Source organism: Protopterus annectens, chromosome 12.part0, assembly GCF_019279795.1.
Source record: "Protopterus annectens isolate FY-2018-M chromosome 12.part0, PAN1.0, whole genome shotgun sequence".
Taxonomy (NCBI): Eukaryota; Metazoa; Chordata; order Ceratodontiformes; family Protopteridae; genus Protopterus; species Protopterus annectens.
In genome coordinates this window covers 1,143,086,482-1,143,110,099 of record NC_056746.1, presented here as the reverse complement: position 1 = coordinate 1,143,110,099, position 23,618 = coordinate 1,143,086,482, and the positions used below count along the sequence as shown (strand labels likewise).

At 45.2% G+C, this 23,618-nt stretch overlaps 1 protein-coding gene across 1 annotated transcript in view; it reads right to left on the bottom strand.

Moving 5' to 3' along the window:
- The window catches only part of LOC122817033 (trichohyalin-like), a 1,834,860-nt gene that overhangs the window by 602,313 nt on the left and 1,208,929 nt on the right, over positions 1-23,618 (bottom strand). Inside the window, exon 9 of the mRNA XM_044090165.1 lies at positions 5,198-5,401. Coding sequence (XP_043946100.1) covers positions 5,198-5,401 — 204 coding nt within the window. The remainder of the gene's footprint in view (positions 1-5,197; positions 5,402-23,618) is intronic.

Below are 23,618 nucleotides of genomic sequence, written 5' to 3'. Positions count from 1 at the left end.
GCTAATTACAAAGATCACTACAGCAGTGTCCGTACGCTCATTACAAGGATCACTGCGGCAGCAGTCCATATGCTCATTACAAGGATCACTGCTGCAGCAGTGTCTGTACGAGCATTACAAGCGTCACTGCTGCAGCAGTGTCTGTACGCTTATTACAAGGGTCACTGCAGCAGGGTCTGTACACTCATTACAAGGGTCACTGCTGCAGCAGTGTCTGTACATGCATTACAAGGGTCACTGCTGCAGCAGTGTCTGTACGCTTATTACAAGGGTCACTGCAGCAGTGTCTTTACACTCATTACAAGGGTCACTGCTGCAGCAGTGTCCATCTGCTTATTACAAGGGTCACTGCTGCTGTCCGTACGCTCTTTACAAGGGTCACTGCTGCAAGCAGTCCATATGCTCATTACAAGGATCACTGCTGCAGCAGTCCATACTCTCATTACAAGGATCACTGTGGTAGCAGTGTGCGTACGCTCATTACACTGACCAGTGCAGCAGCAGTATTTGTATGCTCATTACAAGGATCACTGCAGCAGCAGTGTCCATGTGCACAAGGATCACTGTGGCAGCAGTGCCCGTACGTTCATTACAAAGGTCACTGCGGCAGCAGTGCCCGTACGCTCATTAAAAGGATCACTGCTGAGGCAGTCCATACACTCATTACAAGGATCATTGTGGCAGCAATGTCTGTATGCTCCTTACATTGATCACTGTGGCAACAGTGCTTGCACGCTGATTACAAGGATCACTGTGGCAGCAGTGTCCATATGCACAAGGATCACTGCGGCAACAGTGCCCGTATGCTCATTACAAGGGTCACTGCGGCAGCAGTGTCTGTACGCTCATTACAAGGGTCACTGCTGCAGCAGTCCATACGCTCATTACAAAGGTCACTGTGGCAGCAGTGTGTGTACACTCATTACATTGATCATTGTGGCAGCAGTGTTTGTATGCTCATTACAAGGGTCACTGCAGCAGCAGTGTCTGTACGTTCATTACAGGGGTCACTGCAGCAGTGTCTGTACACTCATTACAAGGGTCACTGCTGCAGCAGTGTCCATATGCTTATTACAAGGGTCACTGCTGCTGTCCGTACGCTCTTTACAAGGGTCACTGCTACAAGCAGTCCATATGCTCATTACAAGGATCACTGATGCAGCAGTCCATACTCTCATTACAAGGATCACTGTGGTAGCAGTGTGCGTACGCTCATTACACTGACCAGTGCAGCAGCAGTATTTGTATGCTCATTACAAGGATCACTGTAGCAGCAGTGTCCATGTGCACAAGGATCACTGTGGCAGCAGTGCCTGTACGTTCATTACAAAGGTCATTGCGGCAGCAGTGCCCGTACGCTCATTAAAAGGATCACTGCTGAGGCAGTTCGTACACTCATTACAAGGATCATTGTGGCAGCAATGTCTGTATGCTCCTTACATTGATCACTGTGGCAACAGTGCTTGTACGCTGATTACAAGGATCACTGCGGCAGCAGTGTCCATATGCACAAGGATCACTGCGGCAGCAGTGCCCGTATGCTCATTACAAGGGTCACTGCTGCAGCAGTCCATACGCTCATTACAAGGGTCACTGCTGCAGCAGTCCATACGCTCATTACAAAGGTCAGTGTGGCAGCAGTGTGTGTACACTCATTACACTGATCATTGTGGCAGCAGTGTTTGTATGCTCATTACAAGTGTCACTGCAGCAGCAGTGCCCATATGCACAGGGATCACTGCAGCAGCAGTGTCTGTACGTTCATTACAGGGGTCACTGCAACAGCAGTGACCGTACGCTCATTACAAGAATTACTGCGGCAGCAGTGAACAGTGTCCATACATTCATTACAAGGATCACTGCGGCAGCAGTGTCCATACGTTCATTACAAGGATCACTGCAGCAGCAGTGTCCATACACTAATTACAAGGATCACTGCGGCAACAGTGTCCATATGCTCATTACAAGGATCGCTGCTGCAGCAGTGTCCGTACACTCACTATAAGGATTGATGCTGAAGCAGTGTTCATAAGCCACAGAAAGAGTATTAAAGCAGTGTTAGCACTGACACCAAATAGGGAGTGAAAAAGCTAGAAGACTCTGAAAAGGCAACAGTAAGGATGCCTACCATGCATCTACAGAACATCTTACATTAATAACTGTATGGAAGGAAGTCCACACAGCTGCCTTACATATGTTTTGAGTACAGACATCTACGAGTAGAATAATCACCTTCACCTTATGGTGTTAAAGGCTTGCCACGATTGTTACCCTAAAACACAATGCATTTAAAGCTAGCCATTTTTGATAAAGTCTCCTTAGAAACTGCTTTTCTCAGTTTGGCACACCTGAAAGAAATAAACTGGCCAGTTTTATTCTGTTCCTTGGTTATTTCCAAATACATTTCTTAATTACTGGTTTTATTTATTTACTAATGTTAGCAAAGTAGCTAGAATGGTTCTTGAACTTGTTTCGGCCACAAGAACATGCACATTACAGCATTTCAGAACAGTACAAAGTATTATATACATTAGGAAAAACTGCATATAAATATGGTACAGGTTTCTGAAAAATTACATTATAGACATTTCAAAGCACCAAGTATAAAAACACATACAAAAAGTACTCAAACTTTACTTCTATATTTTGCTTACATATTTACAAAATAACCCCCCCCCCCCCAGAATGTGAACTTGCTATTATGTGGCAGGAAAGCAACTTCTGCAGCAACAGCAGCTCAACCAGAGACTTCCCCTTTATTTATGTCCCCTTAACTTTGGGGTTTTGCTAAAAAAAGCTTTGAAGGTGTGTGACCTGGTTTAAAGCTGCCACAGTTACAACCCTTAAGCATGAATAATGGGTTTCTCTCAATGTCACTCACTCCTGCAGAAATTGCTGTCTAGAACTCAGAGGATGCAACAGCCTGAGTTCAGAAACCCTTCTTGTGTTAGTAATGGTCCTCCCAGAAAAAAAAAAGCCTTCCAAGAAACATTTTATGAAACATTCAAGAGCCAACTTAGCTTTGCAGTACAAAATTTAAATCTTACGCATGGACCCACTGGTTTTATGGTTTATCTTGAGAAAAATGTAAATATGAATATGACTTTTGCTACCAGAAAAGCAGTCAGAGATTCTCAGCTGAAATGGCTTAAAGATGGACTAACAATAGCTTAAGACAGTCCTAAATAATACAGGGACCTCATGTAGCTAAGAACATGCCAAACTGAGACCCTCTTAAGATCAAATTCGAAAATCACTTCCTCTTTCCAAATATTACTTTTTAATAGTAAGTTTCCTGTCTTCCTTGCGAATGCAAAGTAGCTCTGGTTCACAGGCCTTCCAGTTTGCAATGATGGCCATCATGCAAGCAAGTCAAACTGAGGATGACTGAGGGGGTGCACCAAAGAACCCTCCTGGCAAGATATAACGGTTAGGAATTACCATGGCTTCTTTTTAAAGCAAAGAACACGGGCCAACGAAGACTGTCAGGGCCAGAAATTAGCCATTACAATGATGCTCACCACACTTGTATGAATTTTACTACTTTCACTATTGGATCTAGTTTGATAAGGACTGCAAAACACACACAATATCCCTTTGTCCCAAGTGAATGAGAAAGCATTTGTAGCCCAGGCTTTCATCGGTGATTATCAACAGCATTTTGTTTTTAACTCTGACAACTTTGAGGGGTTGTGACAGGTTTATCCAAGGGGTTCTCCTAGACTACAATGTGTGTCTGAAGGTTTTTCAATTCAAAGTCATTTTTGTGATGACCTGCTGGGAACCACCTCAGAAGGTCAGCTGTCAGGTTGTCTCTTGGGGGAAATGTACAACCTTTCTTATATTCATGCTGTGCTATAATGCCAGATTCTACTTTAAATGGGCAGTATGCATAACTGATATAAGTGGGTGTTCTCTTCCTTGCTGTCATACCACATCACTGTTGCGTTGTATATGATTAAATTACTGGGCCTGGTCTCAGAGTAACATTGAAAACTCGAAGGTACCAGACGACGATGACTTCTCTAATGACATTAATGGGCCCAGTGATTGGGTACCTTCACCTCTGCCCTTTGAGGTGTGTAGTATGGTTCCCCAGACTAACTTTGGATGCTCTGGGATGGAATCAAATGCAACCTTCATTTTTATCACTCAGTCTACCCACCAAATAAACTCTCTTTTGAACCTTTTAAACTATTTTTTTTTGGGGGGGACATTAAAAATTAAACCCTCTGTGTGTCAAATGAAGGACTTGCAAAATCCTTTTAATGGTGACTACCTGCTCAAGGATTTGTTTATGAGAAAGGCATTTACTGTTCAAAGCCATGACTGAACAGAAGGCCAAGGAACTGCACAACACTTTGAGAAAATAATTAAAATTAACAGTTGGTTGTCAGAACTCAAGAATCTCAAGTCTAAACTTGAGTACTGGACAGCAATAAAAGTTGTGAAGAAGTAGGAAGAATTATCTCAAGAACAGAATATCCCCAAAAGCAGCATGTCGTCATCAGTGTATGTCAAAAACTATATACAGCAAGAAGAGAAATGGATTCACTTTAAGGTCCAGCACATTGTGGGAGCAACAAGTGTGTTTTTGGCAACTTGGTAAAGACTTGTGAGGTCAGCCACACCAACAACTGCGGTGTCAGTAATAACTGCCCTAAATGCTTCGACCTCTTTGAAAGCAAATCTTAAGAGACAAATACAGGACCATTTGCCAAAGCAGATTTAGCCAAATATCAGTTCAAACAAAAAAAAAAAGTCATTGAAAATGAAAACTTCTGACAACTTCACACACTTCTCACTTCTGCAAGACTTCATAATCAATGTAAGAGCTTCTTGGATAAAGGAAATTATTCAAACTTTTCTAACAGTGGCAGCCAAAAATGTCAGGTTTTTCCAACTAACATGATTTGATGAATCTAAATTTGTTCAACTAATCTAAGAGAGAGAGAGTCATTAGAATATGAAAAAAGTACAGTTTGCATTATAACAGTTCTTATTTTCTTCATTCCTTTGAGCTAAATTAAACTATGTCCCTTATCAAAAAGAAAGTTTGGAATAACTCGTAACATTTTTTTTTTTAAAAAACGACCTTCACAGCATTCAACAACATATTACACAGAATTTTTATATTTCATATTCTGTACCATTACAAAAAAGTACATCATCATCGATGCCAAGCAATATTACTAACCTGTTTCAGTAGAAGAAATGTTCACTTCTGAAGAACCAACTGAAGATTCAGGGACTGCATCAGTCTCTTCGCTTGGTTTTTGCTCTGTGTCGGTATCACCATCCTTCGTATCAGGTACTGCAGGGATTTCTGAAGGCTTTTCCATCTGCTCAGCCCGTGCATTTTCAGCCAATTCTGGAGATTCTTGTTTTGGTTCTGGAAGAACTGCAACAGCAGAAACAAAATGTTAAGGAGCTGAAGGACTGAGTTCTGGATACCACATTATTGCCTACATCTAAGCAACAAGAACAATGGAGAAAAGTCGCATCTTTTCTGTCATGCAAAAATATACCATATTTGCATACATGCCAATACTGTTCTAGTACATGCTGACACTGTTCTAGTATAGCAATTGGAAGAAGAAATTACAACAAAGTGTAATAAAATCAAATCACATGAACTAGAACAATCTGCACAAGTTTGAATGAAAGAACTATGTAGCAGTGGGGACATAGTTAGGGTACGTGACTTGTCTCCAGCTGTGTTGTTTAAAGACAGCCAGGTAAAAACTGTGTCCTGCATGTTCTTATGTTTTTGTTTTTTTTTCGTTTAATACCCAAAAGAGAGAAGCAAACCATAACAATGCACATAGAAATGAATTGTGTACACTTCGAGTGTATTCACTGTTGCAGTCATCACACTTGGGTTATCTGCCTGCAGGTAATCCCTCAGTCGGCCCAAATACCACAGTCTTAGTATTTCCACGCCGGATGCTGTCGCTTCTTCCATGACGTCAGGTCAAGGGTATAAAACAGGTAGCCAACGCCATTACATCAGATTTTCTTGCCCCAAGTGTCACGAGTCCCCAAGTAGGGAGCTAGTATATGGTGGGAACGCCACCAGTAAAAAGTAAATACCAATGTCATCATGAATCGCCATAGAGAGGAGAGATAGAAAGATAGAGAAAGCCAGGGGGCTGGGAGGGAGGGAAACCAGGATTGCAACAATGAATACACTCTAACATCTACATTTATGGTAAGTGTACACAAAGTACAGTTTTGTACCTACCATAAATGTAGATGTCTGATAGATATGCAACTGCAGTCATAACATATGGGTTGTCCTGCCTCAGGCAGCCCTCGGTCGGCCGGATCCCAAAGTCTGGGTCCGACGTCGGCTGATGTCGCATTTCTCTCCGACGTCAGAGCGGCTGGAGTATATAAGCATCAGCCGACGCCATTTTCTTCAGTGTTTCTTGCCCCAGATGCCAGGTGCCCTCCAAGGAAGGCTGTAATCAAATTGGAAGACAAAAACAGGATTCCAGACAAATAATTAAGCAATAAACAGATACACCATAACAGATATCCCCAGCTAAGAGAAACAGGGATAGGAGTGGACCCTAGGCATAGAGGGGTATGGAGGGAGGGAAAATCTGACTGCAGTTGCATATCTATCGGACATCTACATTTATGGTAGGTACAAAACTGTACTATGTCCTTCAAGAATGCAACTGCAGTCATAACATATGGGTAGAATACCATAGCTTAGCTGGGGGAGGTGGAATGCTCTAGGAAAAGGATGGTGTGACAATCAAACCCTGCAGGACTGCCGAAGCAAAGCCTGCTCTGGATCTGGAGTATAGAGGGAGATTGTAGTGTTTAGAGAATGTATGCACGGAGCTCCATGTAGCAGCTTCTAGAATGTCCTTTGTAGGCACCCCTCTTAAGAATGCAGTAGAGGTGGCTGTAGCTCTGGTGGAATGTGGTCTGACATTGGCTGGTACAGTCTTCCCATGAAAGGAATAACAGAATCTGATGCAATGTCCAATCCATTTTGAAATAGTCTGTTTTGAAATTGCTTTTCCTTGGACTGCAGGGGCGTAAGCTACAAAAAGTTGTTCAGACTTCCTACTGGTCTTGGTTCTGTCCAGGTAGTATCGAAGTTGTCTGTGAATGTCCAAGGTATGTAACAGTCTTTCCCCTTTGTTCTCAGGACTGGGGAAGAAAGCAGGCAAATGAATAGCTTGATTTAAAGAAACCCTAGATACCACCTTTGGCATAAAAGTAGGGTTGGTCCTTAATGAGACCCTGTCTCTGTGAATTGCCAACAAGAAAGCTGTCTTCCATGAGAGAAATTGTAAGTCGACTGAAGCTGCTGGCTCAAATGGAGGGAGAGTCAGTTTTTCTAGGACAAAGTTGAGGTCCCAGGCTGGCACTGGTGCCTTTCTTGGTGGCTTAATGTTCTTGATTCCCCTGAGGAATTGCCTTAGCAAAGGATGTGAAAAGACAGGCGGATCAGTGTTATATCTAGCTGAAATAGCTGAAGCATGTATCTTTATGGAAGAATATGAGAGTCCATTCTGTAGCATATCTGCCAAATATTCCAGGATGAGTGGGATGTTCAATAATGTGTCCCTTGCTGGTATTCCAAATGCTGAATCTCTTCCATTTTGCTAAGTAAACCTTTCTGGTGGATGGTCTTCGAGCCTCTGTTAATATCCGCTGAACTTCCTTGGAGAGAGATAGATTGAGGTTATTCATGGGATCTCCCAGGCTGTTAGCTGCAGTGTCTGAAGGTTTGGATGCACTGTTTTGAAGTTGTGTTGAGTCAAAAGTAGGGGCCACTGGGGAAGGGCCCACTTCTTGGTGTGACATATGCTCCGTAGTAGTGGATACCAGTGTTGTCTTGGCCAGTCTGGAGCTATTAGGATCCCCATGGGTCTCTCTGCTTTGATCTTTAGTAATACTGAGGTCATCAGTGGCAGAGGTGGGAATGCATAGATTTTCAGGAAGTTCCAGTTGAATGAGAGAGCATCTATTTTCCAAGCTTGTGGATGGTATGTCCTTGAGCAGAATTTTTGTAGATGATGGTTGAGGTGAGAGGCAAACAGGTCTACTTCTGGCCTGCCCCATGTCGAAGTGAGTTGTGTGAAGATCTTCGGATGTAACCTCCACTCGTGTGGATCTGTGAAATTCCTGCTTAGGCTGTCCGCCAGCACACTGTCTTTGCCTGGAACAAACTGGGATTGTAACTGTATGTTTAGGCTCAGTGATTTTTCCCAAAGATTCATTGTCAGTCTGCAAAGGGGGTAAGAATGGGTGCCCCCTTGCTTGTTTATATAACACATCACAGTGGTGTTGTCTGTCCGTATCAGTAAATGGCCTTGCTGAAGTTGTTGTCGAAAGGCCTCGATGGCATGCATTACTGCCAGCATTTCCTTTTGGTTTATATGCAGATGTGTTTCCTTTGGAGACCATTGTCCTTGTATACATCTGCCTTCCATGTGCGCCCCCCCCATCCAAGGTCTGAGGCGTCTGTGGTCATGGTCTGTGTTATCTGTGGTTTTTTGAAAGACATACCTGTGTTTGCCTGGCTTACCGAGGCCCACCATAGGAATTCCTTTTGTAGGCATGGAATGAGCGGTATGGTTGTCTCTAAGTTGTTGCTGTGCTGAGACCATAGGCTTTTTAGGTACCATTGAAGCTTTCTCATGTGTAGTCTTGCTAATGGAACCAGGAGAATGCAGGATGCCATGTAACCCAGGGCCTGTAGGAATCTCCTTGCAGTCATCTGGGTGAGTTTTGCCAAACCTTTGAAATAAAGAGTTAACTTCTCTTGCTTGTCTTATGTCAGGTAAGCCATTTGAGAGGCTGTGTCTAGTTTGGCTCCTAAGAAGGTTATTTGCTGGGATGGTTGAAGTCTTGACTTTTGGAAGTTGACTGTGTATCCCAGAGCCTGAAGTAATCGTATGACATAGTTCAAGTTTTTTGTCAACATCAATTTGTCGTCCGCTTGTATGAGGCAGTCGTCCAGGTAGGGGTAAATTTGGATCCCCTGGAGCCTGCAATGAGCAATTACTGAAGCCAGGCATTTTGTGAATACTCTGGGCGCAGTAGATAAGCCAAATGGCAATGCTGAGAATTGATAATGCTCTGGCCCTGCAAGAAATCTGAGGTATCTTCTGCAACTGTGTCTGATAGGGGCATGCAGGTATGCCTCCTTGAGGTCCAGAGTAATCAGCCAAGACCCCTTGCCCAGCATGGGAAGGAGTTGCTGTAGAGTCAGCATTTTGAACTTTGGTACTATGAGAAAGGTGTTTAATGCGGACAAATCCAGTATCGGTCTCCATTGAGTTTCTTTTCTTGGAACAAGGAACAGTCTTGAGTAAAACCCCTGGCCTTGTTCTTGTTGTGGAACTCTTTCTATGGCTTTTATCCGAGCCAGCAGAGAAATTTGCTTGAAAGCCTCTGCCCTCTGGTTTTGTGGTAGGTTTGGCATGCCTTGTTTTCTTGGTAAGGTATGAAAATGGAACCTGTAACCTTGGTCTATAATGTCCAAAATCCATTTGTCCTTTGTCAATCTGTGCCAATTGTCTGAAAATAGAGATAATTTTCCGCCCAAGGGAGATTCTATTTGTTCCTTGGTAGGCGGAAGTAGAGGAAAGTCATTGAGATTGTGGCTGTGGGGCAGGGGAAACCCCTGTGTCACTTCTTTGGTTTGCTGGCTGCCATTGTCATCCCCTGTAAGGGCCTCTGTATTGTCCTCTTCCTCGGCCACGTCTGTTTTTACCCCTTTGAAATTTTTCAGGATTAGGAAAGGACCAGTTTTTTGAAGGCCAATTCCTACTGAATCTGGGGGGCTGAACCTGGAGGAAATCTTTAACCGTCTGAACTGATTTTGCTTTTTCCTCGATGGACTTTAACACATCTTTAGCATTAGCACCAAAAGCTTGTTCTTTTCCAAGGGTGCATCCAGAAGTTTTGCCTTAACATGATCTGGTAGAGGTTGTTCTTTTAACCATGCATGTCTACGAATGACTGCCCCTGTCATAGCTGCCCTACATGAAGCTTCCAGTGCATCATATCCACACTGCAGGAAGTGATTGCTGACTTGCTGAGAGTTATGTACAGCTTCCTGCAAAGACTTCCTGTCTAAAGGATCAGGAGAGGCCAATGTTTTCTGTAAATCTTCTAACAGGAAATCCTGATATTGTAACACATGAAAAAGGCAATTCAAAGCTCTCATAGATAAAGTAGTGGAGGTGTAGACCTTTTTCCCCCATCTCTCTAATGACCTAGCTTCCCTGTTGGAAGGCAAGGGATTTTTAGAGGTGGAAGCTGAAACACCTTTAGGTCCCTGAGAAATAGTTTCCAAATCAACAGTATGGGCCCTGAATAAATGGGAATGTGTTTCTGGGACCCTGTAATAACTGTCTGGCTTGGCTGGAGCAGGAGGAAGAGAATCAGGGGTAACACTGAGTCAGAATATAAATCATCCAAAACGTCAAGCACAGGAGGAATAGCTAAGGGCCTGTGCTGGGGCTTTTTAAGGAAAGTTCGAAGGCGCTTTCTGGAATCAGAATATTCCTGGCCTTGCCACTTGAAATGTTCCCTCATGGTATGCAGAACTTCCCCAAAAGAAATATCCTCAGGAGGGGAGGCCGAGGGGATGGAATCCTCTGCATCCGAGTCCTCATAGGTCTGGAAGAGCTCTTCCTGGCCATCGGAGTGGACAGAGTCCTCAGAATCTTCATCTGAAGGGAAAGGGTCAGAGGGTTCAACCCGGGGCCTCTTATCAGAAGGAGGCTGGGATACTCTCTCAGGATGGGCCTGTGAACCTCTAATCATAGAAATTAAGTCTGCGGCCATAGTCATGATTTGTGTCTCAGGAGTAGGCTGAGGTAAGGCTTTAGCAGTAAGGTGCTTGGTCTTGCTGGCTGCCTTAGCCCGAGTGTAGGCCTTAATAGACATGGCCATAGGAGGCCTGGCAGCTCCACATGCAGGAGTGACCTTATCTACAGCAATGGTCTCGGGCATTTCCTCGGTTTCAGTATCCGGAGGAAAATCTATAACTGGCGTCGGAGTGGCATCCGGTATCGGAGTCGTCGGTAAAGTGGTGTCTTCGGTTCGGAGCGGTGGAATAACCGTCTCAGGGGGAACCAGAGCACTTGCGGTAGGTTTTGGCGTGGAGTCGGCGGTAGACGCGGGCCAAGGATGTCGGTCCCGGTCTTTTCGTTTCTTGGGAGTTTGCAATGTCGGAAGTTCCGACGGCAATGTATAAGAAAATTTTTCGCCGAAAAAATCTTCAGCGAACTCCGCCCGGCGCCTAAGAGTGCGCTTATTGAAGCGAGCGCAGGCGACACAGGCCGAGACGTCGTGGTCTGGGCCAAGGCAAGGAAGACAGTAAGAGTGGAAATCCTTATGAGGTATTTGTTTACCACAAGAAATACAACTGTTAACTTTTTCAGTAATTTCTGACATCGGCTGAGGCAAGAAAAGGTCCCCAACGCGGTACTTAGCTTTTTTGATGACTTCGGAATCGAAAAATACAGGAGCTGACCGACCGGCACTTGCGAACTGCTTCTGCTTCGGACACCGCGCGGCAAGAAAGACTGGAGAAAATGGCGTCGGCTGATGCTTATATACTCCAGCCGCTCTGACGTCGGAGAGAAATGTGACATCAGCCGACATCGGACCCAGACTTTGGAATCCGGCCGACCGAGGGCTGCCTGAGGCAGGACAACCCATATGTTATGACTGCAGTTGCATTCTTGAAGGACATCTGTACTATGTTCTTCATGTTTCACTGTTGCAGTCATTACACTTGGGATGATTCCCAAAGCTGAGGAAGGGTGTAGGCAGTCAAGAAGTGTTAGGGCTGGCTAGTAGAGGACTTGCAACACTGCTGTAGCAAATCCAGCCTTGGATTTGGAAAAGATAAGTAAGTGGTAATGCTTGGTGAAGGTGTGTACAGAACTCCAGGTTTCAGCATCCAGAATGCCCCTGGTAGGGACTCCCCTGAGAAATGCTGTAGGGTGGAAGTAGCCATAGTGGAATGTGTTCTGATCCCCTCTGGAGTAGGTTTTCCATGGTGCTTGTAGCAGAAATAGATGCAGTGTGCTCTTCATGTGGAAATGCTTTGCTTTGAAATGGTCTTACCCTCTGCCCCTGCAGTAAAGCTGACGAGCAGCTGGTCAGATTTTCTGAAAGGCTTAGTCCTGTCAAGGTGTCTGTGCATGTCCCAGGAGTGCAGGATCCTTTCCCCTTTATTCTGAGGATTAGGGAAGAAGGTTGGTAAATGGATGGATAGGTTTAGAGCCACACCGGACACCACCTTAGGCATAAAGGATGGGTTAGTCCTGAGGGAAACTGTCAGCATGGAAAATAATGAAGGGTTCCCACAGCCATTAGTGCCTGTAACTCAGACACTCTTCTAGCTGAAGTTATGGCTAAAAGTAATGCTGTTTTCCAAAAGAGGAATTTTAACTCTGCTGAGGCAGCAGGTTCAAAAGAGGGAAGCATGAGTTTTTCCAGTACAACGTTAAGGTCCCAGGCAGGGGTGGGTGCTCTCCTAGGGGGCCTTAAGTTGTAAGTCCCTCTCAGGAACTGTTTGATGAGAGGGTGAGAAAATAGAGGTGGCTCAGTATTATAATGAGCTGAGACGGCAGAGGCATGAATCTTAATGGAGGAGAAGGAGAGACCTCTTTGTAGCAGCTCTGCTAGGCAATCCAGGATTAGAGGTAAGGAGGGCACTGCTGTGTCCTTTCCTTTAGACTGATTTCAAGAACAATATCTTTTCCACTTTTCAGCATAGGATTTCCTAGTACTAGGCCTTCTGGCTTCAAGAATGATGTCCAGCACCTGTTTGCTGAGGGTTGTTGGTGGGGTACTCAAGGTATAAGCCAAGCTGCAAGGTTTAGGATTTGCAGTTGTGAATGCAAAATGTGTCCCTCCTGCTGAGGCAGCAGGGTAGGAGTCCGGTGTAGGTGCCAGGGTGGCACCATTGTCAGGCTGCGTAGGAGTGGATACCAGTGCTGGCGAGGCCAGTCTGGGGCAATTAGAATTGCCCTTGGCCTGTCCTGTTTTATCTTGAGTAGTACTCGAGAGAAGGGGCAGAGGGGGAAAGGCATAGATTGAGAGGTTTTCCCACTGAAAAGAAATGTCATCCACCTTCCAGGCCCTGCTGTGAGGGTTCCTGGTGCAGTATTTGCTTAACAGGTGGTTCTCAGAGGAGGCAAAAAGGTCCAGCTACGGTGTCCCCCACCTTTGGATCAGAAGGTTGAAGGTGTTGGGCTCCAATTTCCACTTGTGTGGGTCTAGGAGATTTCTGCTTAAGTCATCTGCCAGTGAATTTTGTTTGCCTGGCAGGAATTGAGCTTGTAGATGTACTTGGTTGCTCAAGGCTGTGTTCCACAGAGCCACGGCTAACCTGCAGAGTGGGTAAGAATGGGTTCCCCCCTGCTTGTTTATGTACCACATAACTGAGGTGTTGTCTGTTTTTATCAGCAGTTGTCCTGGAAGGATTAGGTATCTGAAAGCCGTCAGACAATTCTGTACAGCTAGCATCTCTTTTTGACTGATGTGCAGGAGAATAGTACAGTTTTGTACCTACCATAAATGTAGATGTTCGAGTGTTCACCCTGCTGCAGTCACCACACTTGGGTTATCCTGTCGTCAGGCGGTCCCGCAGTTGGCCGGATTTCCAAAGTCTTGGTCCGACGTCGGTTGCTGTCGCCTCATCCCTGACGTCAGTGCGCCAGGGGTACATATATTGCAACCAACGCCATTTTCTTCAGTTTTTCTTGCCCCAGATGTCAGGTGCCCCCAAAAGGGTGATCAGAATTAGTATCAAAAGGTGTGAACACTGCACAAACACAAAATCCCTTCAACTATAAGCAAATACATCAGTAAGGCATAGCAGAGATTTAGCCAGTAGATCAGAGGGGATGGAGGGAGGGTAACCTGGACTGCAGCAGGGTGAACACTCGAACGTCTACATTTATGGTAGATACAAAACTGTACTATGTTCATCGTGTTACCCTGCCACAGTCATCACATTTGGGTTGAATCCCAAAGCTAAGGTAGGGGGGAGGTATCATAGAGGGTTAGCGGAGGCAATGAGGCCCTGCAGAACTGCAGTGGCGAAGCCCGCCCTGGACTTAGAGTAAAGAGGTAAGTGATGGTTTTTGGTGAAGGTGTGTACAGAACTCCAAGTTGCAGCTTCTAAAATTTCCTTGGTAGGAACCCACCTGAGAAAGGCTGTAGAGGTAGCTGTTGCCCTGGTAGAGTGGGATCTAATGGTAGGAGGAACTGGTTTCCCATGATGGGTATAACAGAACCGTATGCAATGGCCTATCCATTTAGAAATGGTTTGCTTGGATATAGCCCTCCCTTGAGAAGCTGTAGCATAGGATACAAAGAGCTGGTCAGTTTTTCTGAAAGCCTTAGTTTTATCCAAGTAGTAACGAAGCTGCCTGTGGATGTCCAAGGAATGCAGGAGTCTCTCACCTTTGTTCTGTGGATTAGGGAAGAAAGTGGGTAGGTGGATGGTTTGATTTAAAGCTACACTGGAAACCACCTTAGGCATGAAAGAAGGATTAGTTCGTAGAGAAACTCTGTCTCGATGAAAAATGAGGAAAGGGTCCACTGCCATTAGTACCTGTAATTCTGAGACTCTCCTAGCAGAAGTTATTGCCAGGAGCAGGGCAGTCTTCCAAGATAGGAACTGAAGGTCTGCAGAGAAAGCTGGTTCAAAGGGAGGTAAAGTACAGTTTTGTACCTACCATAAATGTAGATGTCCGAGACGTATGCATCTGCAGTCCTAACAAATGGGTTGTCCTGCCTCAGGCAGCCCTTCGGTCGGCCGGATTCCAAAGTCTGGGTCTGGCCTCGGCTGATGTCGCACTTCACCCGACGTCATAGCTGCAGTTCCGCGGGTATAAAGGCATCAGCCGACGCCATTTTCCTCAGTGTTTCTTGCCCCAGATGCCAGGTGCCCTCTAGGAAGGCTAAATTTGGATAAATGCAAATGTTTCCAAACAATAGAGAGCAAATAGAAATAAACCTGTATATACATATATACAAACAAATACACCATAATAGATTCCCCCAGCTAGCTACAAGATGGGCAAATACCCTAGGAGTACCACAGAGGGGAAGGAGGGTGGGTAATCCTGACTGCAGATGCATACCTCTCGGACATCTACATTTATGGTAGGTACAAAACTGTACTATGTCCTTCAAGGATGCATCTGCAGTCCTAACAAATGGGTAGAATACCATAGCCAAACTGGGAGAGGAGGTACTAAGAAGATTATGGTGTAGTTAAGATCCCTTGCAAAACAGCAGTGGCAAAACCTGCTCGGGATCTGGAGTATAAAGGTAGATTATAATGCTTGGCAAATGTATGCACGGAGCTCCAAGTAGCAGCCTCTAAAATGTCTTTGGTGGCCACTCCTCGTAAAAAACCTGTAGTAGTGGCTGTAGCCCTTGTAGAGTGAGGTCTGATGTTTTCTGGAGTTGTCTTTCCATGATAAGAGTAACAAAATCTAATGCAATTTCCTATCCATTTTGAGATTGTCTGTTTTGAAATTGCTTTTCCTTCCATTCCTGTTGCATATGCTACCAGAAAAGCTGGTCAGTTTTCCTATTGTTCTTGGTTCTGTCCAGGTAGTAGCGCAATTGCCTATGCACATCCAAGGTATGTAGTAGTCTTTCCCCCCTGTTCTGTGGGTTGGGGAAGAATGTAGGTAGGTGGATTGCTTGGTTTAATGATACCCTGGAGACCACCTTTGGCATAAAAGTAGGATTAGTTCTCATGGACACTCTATCCTGATGGAAGATAAGGAAGGGTTGCACTACCATTAATGCCTGTAATTCAGAAACCCTTCTTGCTGAAGTGATTGCCAGCAGGAAAGCAGATTTCCAAGATAAGTACTGTAATTCTGCTGTTGCTGCTGGTTCAAAAGGGGGAAGTGTCAACTTTTCTAACACAAAGTTCAAGTCCCATGTAGGCAATGGTGGCTTCCTTGGTGGCTTTACATTTTTAATTCCTCTCAAGAACTGCCTGAGTAGAGGATGAGAAAAGACTGGAGGATCCATGTTGTATTCTTCTGAAATAGCTGACGCATGAACCTTAATGGATGAGTAGGACAGGCCATTGTGGAAAAGCTCTGCTAAGTAATCCAGGATGTTAGCTATATTTGCCAGTGATATATTTTCTCCTTTTGCTTCACTCCAAATGAGATATCTTTTCCATTTTGCTGTATAAGTTTTTCTTGTTGAGGGTCTGCGAGCCTCCAAGATAATGTCTTTAACCCTTTGAGATAAATCTGGGTTATTTTGTCTTATGCAATGTTCCAAGCGCAGTGTTTTCAAGTTTGGATGCAGGATTTTGAAGTTGTTCTGTGTTAGCAGTAAAGGAACTAGAGGTAGAGGCCATGCGTGTTCCCGAGACATACTCCTCAGTAGTGGGTACCAATGCTGCCTCGGCCAGTCTGGAGCTATCAGGATGATCCTTGGGTGATCTTCTTTGATCTTTAGTAGCACTTTGTGCATCAAAGGAAGAGGTGGGAATGCATATGCTGTCAGGTTTTTCCAAATGAAAGATAGGGAGTCCACCTTCCAAGGAAGTGGGTGGTATGCCCTTGTGCAGAATTTTTTCAATTGGTGGTTGTGTGGGGATGCGAATAGGTCTATTTCTGGTAGTCCCCATTTTCTTGTAATGGATTTGAAGATGTCTGGATGCAGCATCCATTCGTGGGCATCCGTTGTAGTTCTGCTTAAGATGTCTGCTAGTATATTTTCTTTTCCTGGCACAAATATTGCCTGGAGCTGAATGTTGAGGTTCAGGGCCACATTCCAGAGGTCCATTGTCATCCGGCATAGAGGATATGAATGTGTGCCTCCCTGTTTGTTGATATACCACATAACTGTGGTGTTGTCCGTTCTTATCAGCAAATGACCCTGTTGAAGAAACGGTCTGAATGTCTGAATTGCCAGCTTTACTGCCAGCATCTCTTTTTGATTTATGTGTAGGTTCAGCTGGTCTTGAGTCCATAAGCCTTGTATGCACCTGTCCAGCATGTGTGCCCCCCAACCGAGATCTGAGGCGTCCGTGGTGATAGTCTGGCTCGTGTGAGGGCTGTGGAAGGGCAGTCCTTCGTTCAATTGACAGGCCTGGGCCCACCATTGGAATTCTTGCTTCAGGCATGGAATTATTGGAATTTGGGTTTCTAGGCTGTGCTTGTGCTGAGACCATAAATTCCTTAGGTACCATTGCAACTTCCTCATATGTAGTCTGGCATGTGGAATCAATATTATGCAGGATGCCATGTAACCCAGGGCTTGCAGGACTTTCCTTGCTGTAAGCTGGTTCTGCATTGATAATGCCATGAAATAGAGTGGTAGCTGCTTCTGCTTTTCTGCTGTGAGGAATGCCATTTGGTTTGATGTGTCCAGTTCTGCACCCAAGAAAGTTATCCTTTGGGATGGTATCAGCCTTGACTTTTTTATGTTGACTGTGTATCCCAGGGCTTGCAATAGGTGAATGACCTTTCTCAAATCTTTTGTTAATTTGTTTTTGTTGTCCGCTTGTAACAGGCAGTCGTCCAGGTATGGGTAAATTTGAATTCCCTGAAGCCTGCAATGAGCAATTACTGATGCCAGGCATTTCGTGAATACTCTGGGCGCAGTAGATAAGCCAAAAGGCAATGCTGAGAATTGATAATGCTCTGATCCTGCAAGAAATCTGAGGTATCTTCTGCAAATTGGTCGTATGGGGACGTGCAGGTATGCCTCCTTGAGATCTAGAGTTACCAGCCAAGACTCCTTGCCCAGCATGGGAAGAAGCTGCTGTAGGGTCAGCATCTTGAATTTTGGAACAATGAGATATGTGTTCAGAGCGGACAGGTCGAGAATAGGTCTCCATTGGCTTTCCTTTCTTGGCACCAGGAAAAGTCTGGAGTAAAATCCTTGCCCTTGTTCCATAGACGGTACATTTTCTATAGCTTTCATCCTTAGTAAGTGGTCTATTTGTTCTAGAGCGTTTGTCTTTTGATTTGGAGGTAGGTTTGGCATTTCTCTCTTCCTTGGTAGAGTATGGAAGTGAAACCTGTAACCTTTGTCTATTGTATGTAAAATCCATTTGTCTCCTGTAATGTAATGCCAGTTTACTGAAAATAAGGCTAGCTTTCCGCCTAGGGGTGCTTCTAGTTGTTCCCTGGTAGGCGGTTTCAGAGCCAAGTCACTGTGATTGTCCTGTGGAAGTGGTAGTGGTTGGATCCGTAGCAGTACTTCTCTGGTTGTTAGGCTGCCACTGACGTCCCCTGTAGGCACCTCTGGATTGACCTCTGCCTCTTGGGCGCCTATTCCTGCCGCTCTGTGCTCTGTTGGTGTCTGGAAAGGACCAATTCTTGGAAGGCCAGTTCCTACTAAACCTCGGAGGCTGGACCTGTAAGAAATCCTTGACTGTCTGGACAGATTTTGCTTTCTCTTCCACCGTCTTCAACACTTGCTGTGCAGGGGAGCCAAACAAACTGTGTTTTTCCATGGGAGCATCTAGGAGCTTTGACTTTACATGGTCTGGTAAGGACTGCTCTTTTAACCATGCATGCCTCCTGATCACTGTACCAGTCATAGCTGATCTAAAGGAAGCCTCCAGTGCATCATAGCCACATTTTAAGGAATGATTACTGACCTGCTGAATGTTATGTACCAATTCCTGAAGGGACTTTCGGTCTAAAGGTTCAGGCGAGGACAGCTTTTTAGTTAGCTGATCTAACATAAATTCCTGATACTGAGTCATGTGGAATAGACAGTTTAAGGCCCTAGCTGAAAGAGTAGCAGAAGTATAAACTTTTTTACCCCATCTCTCTAATGCCCCAGATTCTCTTTCAGAGGGGAGGGGGTTTTGGGCAGAGGCAGCTGCTACAGCTTTGGGGCCCTGAGAAATAGTTTCAGGATCTGCGATAGGAGCCTTATACAAGTGATAATGTGTGTCCGGAACCCTGTAGTATCTGTCGGGCTTAGCAGGGGCCGGAGGAAGAGAGTCTGGAGCAGTACAAGCATCATTAAATGCATCATCCACAACTTAAGTACTGGAGGAATGGCTAAAGGCCTATGCTGTGGCAAATGTAAAAAGGTCCTAAGCCTTTTCCTAGAGTCTGAAAAATCCTGGCCCTGCCACTGGAATTGTTCTCTCATAGCATGCAATGTTTCCCCAAAAGAAAATTCCTCAGGAGGAGAGGCAGAAGGAATGGAGTCTTCTGCATCAGAGTCCTCATATGGAGAATAAGGGCCTTCTGGAGGATTTGAATTTTCTGAATCATCAGAGGAGTAATCTGTAGAAACAGGCTCAGGGGGCTCTGCTCTAGGCCTCTTCTCTGGAGGGGGGTGACAGGCCCTGTCAGGGTGAGGCTGGAATCCCCTGATCAAAGAAATGAGATCCTCTGCTAGACTAAGCATTTGAGTACTAGAGCTAGGCCTGTGAGAGGGGGTCTTAGCAGGCACGGTCTTTGTTGATTTAGCTGCTTTAGCCCTGGCAAAAGCCTTAATTGACATGGATGCAGGAGGCCTAGCAGCTCCACGTGCAGGAGTAGATATATCTAAAGGGATAGTATCTGATAAATCCTGAGAACCTGTAAGAGCAGGTGGAATTTCAGTAGCAGATTCAGCCATGCTGGATGAGGCCTCGGTGGTAGGAGGCATGTTTTCGTCCGAAGAAAGAACCGCGGACTCGGTTCCAGCCGAAACCGAGACACTCGTGGTTGGCTTAACCGCAGTTTCGGCCGAAACCGCGGACCGCGAGTGTCGGTCCTTTTCCTTACACTTTTTAGCTAATTGTGAAGTCGGAGTCTCCGACGGCATGTTGTAAGCAAAAGCGGAGCCGAAAAACTCCTCTGCAAACTCCGACTGACGTCTAAGTGTCCGTCGGTTGAAGGAAGCACAGGCTAGGCAAGCTGCTACGTCGTGGTCTGGGCCTAAACAAGGTAGGCAGTAAGAGTGGAAATCTTTATGAGGTATTTGTTTCCCACAAGTTAAACAGTTATTCACTTTTTCTGACATCGGCTGAGGCAAGAAAGAGTCCCCAACGGGGTACTTAGCTTTTTAGAAGTCTTCGGTAGTAGCAATCTCTGGTTCTGACCGACCGGCACTTGCGAACAGCTTCTGCTTCGGGCGCCACGCGGCAAGAAAGACTGAGGAAAATGGCGTTGGCTGATGCCTTTATACCCGCGGAACTGCAGCTATGACGTCGGGTGAAGTGCGACATCAGCCGAGGCCAGACCCAGACTTTGGAATCCGGCCGACCGAAGGGCTGCCTGAGGCAGGACAACCCATTTGTTAGGACTGCAGATGCATCCTTGAAGGACATCGTTAGTTTTTCCAGAACAAAGTTGAGGTCCCATGTTGGTGTAGGAGTTCTTCTAGGTGGTCTAATGTTTTTTGCCCCTCTGAGGAACTGCCTCAGAAGAGGATTTGAAAATAAAGGTGGATTCGTGTCGTAGTGAGCTGAAATAGCTGAAGCATGGATTTTAATTGAGGAAAAGGAAAGTCCTTTGTGCAACATCTCAGCTAAATACTACAGAATGTGAGGCATATGAGGTTGAGTTGTGTCTTGGCCTTTAGCTTGGTTCCAGGCACGAAACCTTTTCCATATGTCCGAGTAAGCCTTCCTGGTGCTTGGTCTCCTGGCTTCCAGAATAACATCCAGAACTGCTTGTGAAAGAGGGGCTGGTTGGATGTTTAATAGATTTGCCATGCAGCCAGATTTAAGGTTTTGAGCTGGCTGTGTAGAATCTGTTTGTTTTGTTGCGTGAGCAAATGGGGTATTTGAGGCAATATCCATGGTGGGCTGTGAGCCATATTCTTCAATAGCGGGTACCAGTGCTGGCGTGGCCAGTCTGGGGCTATGAGAATCAGTCGTGGTTTCTCCTTTTTGACCTTCAAAAGAACCTTTGTGAAAAGAGGTAATGGAGGAAAAGCATATGCTGTCAGGTTTTTCCAACTGAAGGAGAGAGCGTCCACTTTCCAAGCTTGATGGTGGAATGTCCTTGTACAAAATTTTGTCAGTTGGTAGTTTTGAAGACTGGCAAACAGGTCTATATTTGGAAGGCCCCATTTTTGAGTTATCATTGTAAATATTTGTGGATCTAGTTTCCACTCGTGGGGATCTTTGATGTTTCTGCTTAGGTCGTCTGCCAATGTGTTTTTCTGTTCTGGCAGGAATTGAGCTTGTAACTGGACTTGGTAGGCCAGAGCTGTGTTCCATAAGATCATTGCTTGCCTGCAAAGAGGGTAGGAATGCGTGCCCCCTTGTTTGTTTATGTACCACATTACTGTGGTGTTATCCGTCTTTATTGCAAGTTGTCCTGGATGTAGTAGATCCTTGAGGGCTGTCAGAGCTTTCTGTACAGCTAGCATCTCTTTTTGATTTATGTGCAGTTTTCTTTGTTCTGCAGTCCATAGGCCTTGAATGCATTGTCCTGCCATGTGTGCCCCCCAGGCATAGTCTGAAGCATTTGTTGTGATAGTTTGCCTGGTTGGCAAGGTGAAAGGCTGACCCTTGTTGAGGTGACATGCCTGTGACCACCATAGAAATTCCTGTTGAAGGCAGGGAATGAGAGATATCATTGTGTCCAAGGTGTGGCTGTGTTGAGACCATATGCTTTTTAGGTACCACTGTAACTTCCTCATATGCAGTTTTGCAAATGGTATTATCAGAATGCAAGATGCCATGAAGCCCAAAGCCTGCAGAATTTTTCTTGCAGTTAATTGGGTCTCTGTTGCCATTGTCTTGAAATATTGAATCAGTTGTAGTTGCTTGTCTGGTGTAAGATAAGCCTTCTGGGCCGTTGTGTCCAGGCTGGCACCCAGGAATGTCATTTTTTGTAAGGGTACTAGTTTTGACTTATTTTCGTTTACTGTGTACCCCAGACAATTTAGTAGATGCTTCACAAAAGCCAGATGATGAAAGAGAATATATTTTCTTTCTGCTTGGATGAGGCAGTCATCCAGGTATGGATATATTTGAATTCCTCTTTGTCTGCAGTATGCAATTACTGGTGCCAGGCATTTTGTGAAAACTCTGGGCGCAGTAGATAAGCCAAAGGGCAGTGCAGAGAATTGATAATGGGTTGAACCTGCAATGAAACAGAGGTATCTTCTGCAACTTTGTCTGATAGGGACATGCAGGTATGCCTCCTTGAAGTCCAACGTTACCAGCCACGCTTCCTTGCCCAACATGGTTAGTAGCTACTGTAGTGTTAGCATCTTGAATTTGGGAACTTGTAAGCAAGTGTTTAGAATTGAAAGGTCCCGAATTGGTCTCCAAGCATTGTCCTTTCTGGGTACTAGAAAGAGCCTTGAGTAAAATCCTTGGGCTTGCTCTCGAGTCGGTACCCGTTGAATGGCTCTCATGGCCATGAGAGCTGTAATTTGTTTTTGTGCCTCTGCCCATTGATTTTGTGGCAGGTTTGGCATTCCTCTTTTCATTGGCAAGGTGTGAAAGTGGAATCTGTATTCTCGTAAAATTATGTCTAGGACCCATTTGTCCTTTGTGACCATGTGCCAGTTGTCTGCAAAAAGTGCTAGTTTTCCCCCCAAGGGGGCTGTCAAAAGAGTTTTGCTTGGCCAGCTGAGGTGCAAGTCATTGAGTTTGCCTTCTGGTGGGTTGAGACCTGTCTTCTCCTCCCTTCTGGGTTGGAGTGCCCCATTGGCGAGGTTTATACTGGGCTTGTGGTTGTCCTCTGCCCCTTGGGCGCCTGTATTTACCCCTCTGAGGTCTGTCAGTGGCGGGAAAGGACCAATTTTTTGTTGGCCAGTTTCTGCTGAAGCGAGGGCGTTGTACTTGTAGGAAATCTTTGACTGTCTGCACTGATTTTGCCTTATCTTCCATTTTCTTTAAAACTTCTTCTGCTTTAACTCCAAAAAGAACATCCTGCTGTAAGGGAGCATCTAATGGTTTTGCTTTAACATGATCAGGCAGACTTTGTTCCTTTAACCAAGCATGCCTACGTATAACTGATCCAGTGACAGCTGCTCTGCAGGAGGCCTCCAAAGAATCAAACCCACATTGTAAGGTATGTTTGCCCACCTGCTCAGTGGCGTGCAACAAATCCTGTACTTCCTTCAATTCAGATTGTTGGGGGAGGGAGGTTATCTTTTGTTTTAACTGAGAGATTAGAAATTGCTGATACTTAAGCATATGAAATTGACAATTTAGTGCTCTCATAGCTAATGTGGCTGAGGTGTAAACCTTTTCCCCCCACCTGTCTAGTGCTCGGGAATCCCTCTCAGAAGGTACTGGGTTTTTAGCCATCGAAGCCTTAGCCCCCTTGGGACCCTGGAAGATAGTCTCTGGGTCAGCTACTGGGCTTTTGTAAAGAAATTTGTGGGAATCAGGTACTCTGTAGTATCTGTCAGGCTTAGCCAAAGCAGGAGGAAGAGAGTCTGGGTTGAAACTGGATTCTAAATAGACATCATCCACAATGTCCAAAACAGGTGGGATGGCTAGAGGTCTGTGTTGGGGGAGTAAAAGAAACTCTGAGCCTTTTCTTGGAATCAGAGTAGTCCTGACCTTTCCAGTGAAAATGTTCCCGCATAGTGTGTAAAAAGTTTCCCCAAAAGAGTAGTCTTCAGGAGGGAAAGCTGAGGGAATAGAGTCC